The sequence below is a fragment of the Nilaparvata lugens genome, unplaced genomic scaffold (assembly GCF_014356525.2).
Source record: "Nilaparvata lugens isolate BPH unplaced genomic scaffold, ASM1435652v1 scaffold4665, whole genome shotgun sequence".
In the NCBI taxonomy this organism is placed as follows: Eukaryota; Metazoa; Arthropoda; class Insecta; order Hemiptera; family Delphacidae; genus Nilaparvata; species Nilaparvata lugens.
In genome coordinates, this window is record NW_024090748.1 from 8,808 (window position 1) to 17,796 (window position 8,989).

General features: G+C 38.0%; 1 protein-coding gene across 1 annotated transcript; it reads left to right on the forward strand.

Moving 5' to 3' along the window:
* The first annotated feature begins 3,374 nt into the window (after nt 1-3,374).
* On the forward strand, nt 3,375-7,566 carry LOC111049055. The gene is made up of 2 exons (XM_039444440.1): nt 3,375-3,968; nt 4,929-7,566. Exons 1-2 carry the CDS (start codon nt 3,704-3,706, stop codon nt 7,529-7,531), a joined length of 2,868 nt encoding a protein of 955 aa, XP_039300374.1. The 5' UTR covers nt 3,375-3,703; the 3' UTR covers nt 7,532-7,566.
* Nucleotides 7,567-8,989: the final 1,423 nt, after the last annotated feature.

Here is an 8,989-nt window from a genome sequence, read left to right on the forward strand (position 1 = left end):
GAATATAAATTGCTAGCAGGCCCCCTTTTCCATGTCTATATTGACTGGACTAATATGGTTGCAACTTTGAGCAAGCTATTGTGAACGCATCACCGTACTGGGAAAAACATACCTGTAGTCTTTTTTCTTTAGGGCTACTCTTGAATAATACATGAAATATAAATCTAACAGAAATAGAAATAGTATTATAATATGAATAATATTCTAATATTTTTATTTATAAGAAAAATATGCTATTTTTAAAATGGGTACTTGAATTTCTGTTTGTTTTTATTCGTACATAGGTACCGGTATGGTATTAGTACAGGTATGGTTTGAAAAACAAATACGGCACAAATATGGTTTCAAAATACATCTTCTACAGTGCAGAGTAAATATGGCCTAAAACGCTTACCTTGCTAACATATAAATTATCATACAATAAAAATAAGTAACATCCATATTTACATAACCAAAAATGTCATATATTCGACTATAAAGGAATAGCCTAATTACTCAGTATGCATTTCGATATATCACTCCCATGAAATGGAGTTTTCGCCACACTGCACAGAAAGCAGCTGTTTTCCAGTCCCTACGTAGATCTGAAAGACCTTGTTTGCAGACGACGTCAGAAAAGGGTTTCTTTTCCGGTCTAGGCCAGAAAGTTGTCTCTTTCCGGCCGCTTATGGCTGGAAACAACGCGCTAATTATTATTAATAAGTCATCCGCTAGATCGGGCGAGTGTCCACTTTCATAATAAGCTGAAGTCGCCATGATTTTAGTTCCAGTTTCGAATCAAACTAATCGCTTCGCAACCAGTTTTATTCAATTATTTATTGTTGATTAGTGAATTCCGAATTTCAAAAATGCTTGAAGATGACTGTGGTATTCCAAGTGAAATTTTAAAAGAATCTGAAATCCTGACTGCAAATCTTCTACCACTAAAATCAAGAGATAGGTACGATAGCTTAACGAGTATTCTTTATTTTGTATTCTTTATTTATTTTGTCAGCAATACCTGTAGTGTGGCGAAAAATATCGTTCGCACCACGAGCAAAAATGTTTTTCCAGCTCTCAATCTTTTCTAGTCCTCGGCCTACGGCCTCGGACTTGAAAACCGATTTCGAGCTGGAAAAATCTCATTTTCTGCTCTAGGTGCGAAATATACTATTTTGTGTTCCCGTTTGATGCACGGCCAGTATATGAGAATTTCATGGCCAGCTCATCATCATTGATCTTCTCAAGATATTATTGACAAATTGGCCAATATTAGCGCTCCCCACTGTCCTCTTATGCTTTATCTAAAAAATCAAAAAAACTTTATTAGTACTGTGTAAAATGATCAGTCATAAATGGTTTGCGAAATGAAGGACATTCATTCCGCAAAAACGTTATTTTTGAGTAGAGCTCAGTTCTGTTTAACTTATAGTAAGATTATTCTAGGAAAGAAGCTGAAAGAAATCTACGATGTCTCTCAGATGACGTTCCAAAAATGATGCAGTAAAATGCGCGCGTGGGGGCCCTGCACTCTTAGACTCCCTATGTTCAATATAAATTAACAGAAAATTTCTTAACTATATAGTGAATAGGACCTATCTTCCCTATTAGTTGAAGAGATCCAAACATACAGTTAAAGTATTTGACAATTCAATGTTATGTCTTCATGTAATCAAGATTTCCACGGTTTGAGTTAATTTTAAAGAATAATGGTCATTAAATTTTCTCAGCATTGAACTTTACACAAGTTCTATCCTATCAAGATCAAAGTTATTATTAAATATTCAGTTATATTCCTTCCAAAAGCTTGCGAATTCTAATAAACATTGAAGTTGAAAATATTTTACTAGTTCTGTTGAATATCCAAACAAATTTTGCGTTGGAAATAATCGATTCATGTCATCATAATGTCTCTAAAAGAAAAAAGTTATAATTTGATAAGAGATCCTTTTCTATTCATTGGAAATTGTATCGGTAGATGCGTTCCTTTTTTGAATTAAAAGTTTAAAATACTCCTCTGAAACACTTTGTATAACAAGGCATGAGCATAATGTACCTAGATTGTAAACCACATCATCTTTGACTTTGGTGTAGGCTACTTATTGGATAATACACTAAATGGATGAATAACCAATTGAATGGATAAATCAAGACATACCTATATAATCTTTTTTCGTTGGGGCTATTCTTGAATAGAAATAAAAAATAAAACTCCAAGTACCCTTTTTTTGAATTGTTTGTTTACGAAATGTTTTGACCTTGATGCCATTATCAAGTAATTGAATAAAATAAAATGATTAAAAAATAACATTGAATAAATACTATTACAAGCTACTTATTTCTGATCATATGATTTTTCAAACTATGAATGTTAATTTTGAATTTATATTTAATAATGATAATAATAATAATAATAATGAGGATGATGCCCACATAAGTTCAAGCTGTTGAAAGTTTAAACCGTAGTGAAAAGTGAACTAACAAACAGAAATTCTCGAATGGAAAAACTCTTGTCTTGTCTCAGAAATTCAAAACCAACCATCATCCCCTCTCCACTTCGTACCTTGGAGTTGGCCGTTGGACACATTAGCACGTAGTGGAGAAATATAGTGGTGACTGGAGAATAGAAAGTAGGTGCATGTGCATTTGTGTATGTGTGGGACTGTATGTGTGTGTGTGAGAGAGAGAGAATGAGTGTGAGTGAGTGAGAGAGTAGGTGTAAGAAAAGTGTGTGTTAGAGGGAGAGAGAGTGAGTGAGTGAAGGAGAGTGCTAGATGGCGAGTGTTGGATTCCTGTTCTCAGCCCAAAATGTCACTGACAAAAAGCTGTCTTCCCTTTTGTTTGAAAATTGAATAGGGTAGTGCAAATTCCTGACCATGAAACAAAACATTTTTTGTTGCATGTTCTATCCTTCAGCAGAAAACTGGAAACATGCTCAATGGACTGCTATATAGATCGCTGATTGAGAAGCTCTATCAAATATAAGAAGCAGTTAATATTTTAATTGAATTAAAGTTACATTAATTTCTAGCGTAATTTTGGGAGGATTTGAAAACATTTCCACCAAAACATCCTAGACCTTGGTAGAGCGTATGTCAAATTGTAACATTTTATTAAAAAGTTCTCAAAAAGCTTATTTAACATTTTATCAAAAGAGGGATTCTCACAAATGGTTGACTTTTTGTGTAATTTGAAACAGATAAGGTTTGCTACCCAGACAGAAAATCTATTTCCAATGTCTCAGTTTTAAAAGTTTACTTAGTTTTTTTAAGTTTATCTTCCTTTCTCCTTCCGATTATCAAGATTTATTGACTGATCCTCTAACCTTCAATTATTATTATTATACAATTTCAGAAGCTTCAATAAATTAATAATCAAAGTAATTAGTGAATCCCCTCCTAGGGAGTACAACACCTTGACGTTGGTGGAGGGGCTTGCGTCCTCCTGAGACCCAGAGAGCTATGCCGGCGGTAGTGTAACTACCAGCAGGGCCACCCAAGCCGGACAGGTCGAAGGGTAGGAGGCAGACAAAGAAGTACTCCAAAGAAGGCGTCGTTGGGCTAATCCCCCACACGCTGGATAAGCTCGGATTCAAAGTACATTAAATAGCCTCGGACGGGACCGGAATTTAAGGAATAAGAAATTGGACAAGACACTTGACTTACGATTTGGGAATTGGAATGTGCGCACTTTGACCGGAAAAGAAGTTGAAATAGTGGAGGAGATGAAAAAATATAAAATGAGTGTATTAGGAATAAGTGAGATTCGGAAACGAGGGATTGGAGAGAGACAGCTAGATGATGGATATGTGCTCAGATATTCAGGAACAACTGATGCGGGTCGATTGAAAGGAGGAGTTGGTATCATAGTTGATGAAAATACAAATAATTTGATAAGTGGATGGAATGCCAAAAGTCCCAGGATTATGCGAATAGACCTTGAACTTTCAATAAAAATTTCTATTATACAGGTGTATGGGCCAACCGAAGATACAGATGTTATTGGAAAGGATGAATTCTGGGAAGATCTACAAAGAGCTGTATCAGAAGTGGAGACAGGTAGAAAAGTTTTTCTAATGGGTGATTTCAATGGAAGGATTGGGAATGAGGATGAACAGTGGCATGGGTGTATGGGAAAACATGCAGGTGAATCAGTGCTGAATGATAATGGTAGGCGGCTATTGGAATTCTGTATAGATAACCAGTTGTTGATCGGAAATACATGGTTCATTCACAAGACCATCCATAAAATAACTTTTGTCGCTGAAGGAAGAGACACCCAAAGTATCATTGACTACTTTCTATACCCTTCTACCTTGAGATATGCGGTCAAAGATGTGAAAGTCATAAGGGGTGCAGAGATTGACTCAGACCATAAACTTCTTGTTGCTGACACTAGATTCCAAAGAATAGCCACGATCAGACAAAGGAAATATGAGAGGATCAAGAGTGAGGAATTGCAAAATAGGGACAAACAGAATGAATTTCAAACTGAAGTAGAGAAGGAATTAGCTGAAATTGAAACTCAAGTAGAAGAAGAGAACAGAATAAATAATATTGAGTTTCAATGGAAAAGTATCAAAGAAACATTATTGAAAGCAGCAAATAAAGTTTGTGGCCAAAGAAAAGTGGGGCAATTCAAAAGAAGGACGAAATGGTGGTCAGAGGAAGTTAAACAGAAGGTCAAGGACAAAAAGAAGGCTTTCCGAAGATACACTGGGTCTGGAAGAAATGAAGATTGGCTGAAATACATAGAGTGCAGGAATCAAGCAAAGAGGGCTGTCAAAGATTCAAAGAAGAAGGCATGGGAGGAGTTTGGGAAAGAAATAGATGAAAACTATAGAAATAATGTGAAAAGTGGATGGAATGCCAAAAGTCCCAGGATTATGCGAATAGACCTTGAACTTTCAATAAAAATTTCTATTATACAGGTGTATGGGCCAACCGAAGATACAGATGTTATTGGAAAGGATGAATTCTGGGAAGATCTACAAAGAGCTGTATCAGAAGTGGAGACAGGTAGAAAAGTTTTTCTAATGGGTGATTTCAATGGAAGGATTGGGAATGAGGATGAACAGTGGCATGGGTGTATGGGAAAACATGCAGGTGAATCAGTGCTGAATGATAATGGTAGGCGGCTATTGGAATTCTGTATAGATAACCAGTTGTTGATCGGAAATACATGGTTCATTCACAAGACCATCCATAAAATAACTTTTGTCGCTGAAGGAAGAGACACCCAAAGTATCATTGACTACTTTCTATACCCTTCTACCTTGAGATATGCGGTCAAAGATGTGAAAGTCATAAGGGGTGCAGAGATTGACTCAGACCATAAACTTCTTGTTGCTGACACTAGATTCCAAAGAATAGCCACGATCAGACAAAGGAAATATGAGAGGATCAAGAGTGAGGAATTGCAAAATAGGGACAAACAGAATGAATTTCAAACTGAAGTAGAGAAGGAATTAGCTGAAATTGAAACTCAAGTAGAAGAAGAGAACAGAATAAATAATATTGAGTTTCAATGGAAAAGTATCAAAGAAACATTATTGAAAGCAGCAAATAAAGTTTGTGGCCAAAGAAAAGTGGGGCAATTCAAAAGAAGGACGAAATGGTGGTCAGAGGAAGTTAAACAGAAGGTCAAGGACAAAAAGAAGGCTTTCCGAAGATACACTGGGTCTGGAAGAAATGAAGATTGGCTGAAATACATAGAGTGCAGGAATCAAGCAAAGAGGGCTGTCAAAGATTCAAAGAAGAAGGCATGGGAGGAGTTTGGGAAAGAAATAGATGAAAACTATAGAAATAATGTGAAAAATTTTTGGACAGTTTGCAAAAGTCTGCGAGGAAAGTTTGGAAAGCAGGCAAGGTCTATTAAGAATAAGGAAGGTCAGCTGGTGACAACCACTCAAGATGTGCTTGAAACATGGAGAAGATTTTTTGAAGACAAGTTCAATGAAGATAGGGTGGTGCAAGAAGTGAATTTGGAGTTGGATGACAATGCTCATGAAGTACATCAGATGGATGCTGGAATAACAAAGGATGAGGTGAGGGAGGCTGTTCAAAGGTTAAAGAATGGGAAAGCAGCAGGAATTGATAATATTCAAGCTGAATATTTGAAGAAAGGGGGTGAATGTCTCTTAGATAGACTCACTGAGTTATTGCAGCAGGTTTGGGAACAAGGTACAATTCCAAAAGAATGGGAACAAAATATTATAGTTCCACTCCACAAAAAAGGAAATACCACTGATTGTGAAAACTACCGAGCAGTTTGCTTATCTTCAGTGGTATGTAAAGTGTACACTCGAATATTAGAGAAAAGACTGCGAAGTGTGGTGGAAGAACAGCTAGAGGAGGAACAGTGTGCATTTAGGCCTGGCAGGCAGACGCAAGACCACATCTTCTCAATAAGATCGATCTGCTCAAAATCTATTGAAAAAGGCAAGCAAGTATATCTGGCGTTCCTGGACCTGAGAGCCGCATTTGATACAGTATCAAAAGAAGCCTTATGGGAGACATTGGCTGCTAAGAATGTGCCACAAAAATTACAGCGTGCTATTAAAAGTGTCTTCAATAATGTCACTGCAGTGGTTAGAACGTGTGGACAGATATCAGGACCTCTGCAAATGAGAAGGGGGATAAAACAGGGGGACAGCTTGAGTCCACTATTATTCACCATGGTAATGGATGAAATCCATAAAATCTGCAAACGAAGAACGGGGAGAATGACAGTCGGACACTGGAATTTAAGGCCCATTTTCGCTCAAGCTCTACTGTTCGCGGACGATATAGTTCTGATTGCTGACTCGGAAAGGAAACTAAAAGCAGCTGTAATCGAATGGAATGAAGAGATCAAGAGAAAAGGTATGGAACTGAATATCAATAAGAGCAAGGTGATGGTGGTGAATGGAACTGAAGGTGAGAGAGTGATAATAGAAGTGGAGGGGCGGCAGATGGAACAAGTAAAATCATACGAGTACCTTGGCACCATTATAAATGAAGATGGAAAACTGGATGAAGAACTGAGAAACAGAATCAACAAGGCTAGCCGGGCTTACTATGGTACCAAAGACTGTATTTTCGGGAAAAAAGAAGTGGGTACTATGGTGAAGAATAGGGTCTATAAAAGTATAATAGAGCCTATAGTTCTGTATGCGGTGGAAAGTTGGCCCATGAAGACACAGCATATGAGTAGAGTAAGGGCAGTGGCAATGAAGTGCCATAGAAGAACGGCTGGGAGGACGTTGAGAGACAGAGTAAGGAGTGACCGCATCAGGGAGGAAATTGGAATGAAAGATGTAAAAGAAGTTATCGACAGAAAGCAATTAGGATATTGGGGTCACGTACAGAGGATGGACGATGAGAGGAAAGTGAAACAGTACGCAAATGTGGTTGTAGGAGGCAGACGGAAGAGAGGACGTCCCCGGTACTCGTATGATGAACACATTAGAAGATTGGGAGAGGAGAGAGGGAAGACTGTGGGGCAGATGAGGAGGCTGGCTGCGGATCGCGACACCTGGAGGCGGTTGTCCGAGGCTACCCCGACGCTGTGAGGCACACCGGGGCAGAGAGAAAGAAGAAGAAGAATTAGTGAATCCATTCAGGGTTGATTTCGATCATGAACTTCAATAAGAGTTCCAGTTCTATGCCAATCAAGTCTGTCGGCTTAACTGACAGGGGGTATTCAAGGCAAAGTCAAGACTTGTTTGACCCATTCAATAGAAGCTAAATTCGAACGAATACCTATCGAGTCATATTCAAGATTAATTCCAATCAAGTCTGTCGGCTTAACTGACAGGGGGTATTCAAGGCAAAGTCAAGACTTGTTTGACCCATTCAATAGAAGCTAAATTCGAACGAATACCTATCGAGTCATATTCAAGATTAATTCCAATCAAGTCTGTCGGCTTAACTGACAGGGGGTATTCAAGGCAAAGTCAAGACTTGTTTGACCCATTCAATAGAAGCTAAATTCGAACGAATACCTATCGAGTCATATTCAAGATTAATTCCAATCAAGTCTGTCGGCTTAACTGACAGGGGGTATTCAAGGCAAAGTCAAGACTTGTTTGACCCATTCAATAGAAGCTAAATTCGAACGAATACCTATCGAGTCATATTCAAGATTAATTCCAATCAAGTCTGTCGGCTTAACTGACAGGGGGTATTCAAGGCAAAGTCAAGACTTGTTTGACCCATTCAATAGAAGCTAAATTCGAACGAATACCTATCGAGTCATATTCAAGATTAATTCCAATCAAGTCTGTCGGCTTAACTGACAGGGGGTATTCAAGGCAAAGTCAAGACTTGTTTGACCCATTCAATAGAAGCTAAATTCGAACGAATACCTATCGAGTCATATTCAAGATTAATTCCAATCAAGTCTGTCGGCTTAACTGACAGGGGGTATTCAAGGCAAAGTCAAGACTTGTTTGACCCATTCAATAGAAGCTAAATTCGAACGAATACCTATCGAGTCATATTCAAGATTAATTCCAATCAAGTCTGTCGGCTTAACTGACAGGGGGTATTCAAGGCAAAGTCAAGACTTGTTTGACCCATTCAATAGAAGCTAAATTCGAACGAATACCTATCGAGTCATATTCAAGATTAATTCCAATCAAGTCTGTCGGCTTAACTGACAGGGGGTATTCAAGGCAAAGTCAAGACTTGTTTGACCCATTCAATAGAAGCTAAATTCGAACGAATACCTATCGAGTCATATTCAAGATTAATTCCAATCAAGTCTGTCGGCTTAACTGACAGGGGGTATTCAAGGCAAAGTCAAGACTTGTTTGACCCATTCAATAGAAGCTAAATTCGAACGAATACCTATCGAGTCATATTCAAGATTAATTCCAATCAAGTCTGTCGGCTTAACTGACAGGGGGTATTCAAGGCAAAGTCAAGACTTGTTTGACCCATTCAATAGAAGCTAAATTCGAACGAATACCTATCGAGTCATATTCAAGATTAATTCCAATCAAGTCTGTCGGCTTAACTGACAGGGG

Excerpts from the sequence above, each read along its gene's own strand:
- LOC111049055 (XM_039444440.1), top strand. The coding sequence starts at position 3,704 with ATGAAAAAATATAAAATGAGTGTATTAGGAATAAGTGAGATTCGGAAA. Across the intron at positions 3,969-4,928 it reads GGTGTATGGGCCAACCGAAG|ATACAGATGTTATTGGAAAG; the intron begins ATACAGATGTTA and ends GGCCAACCGAAG.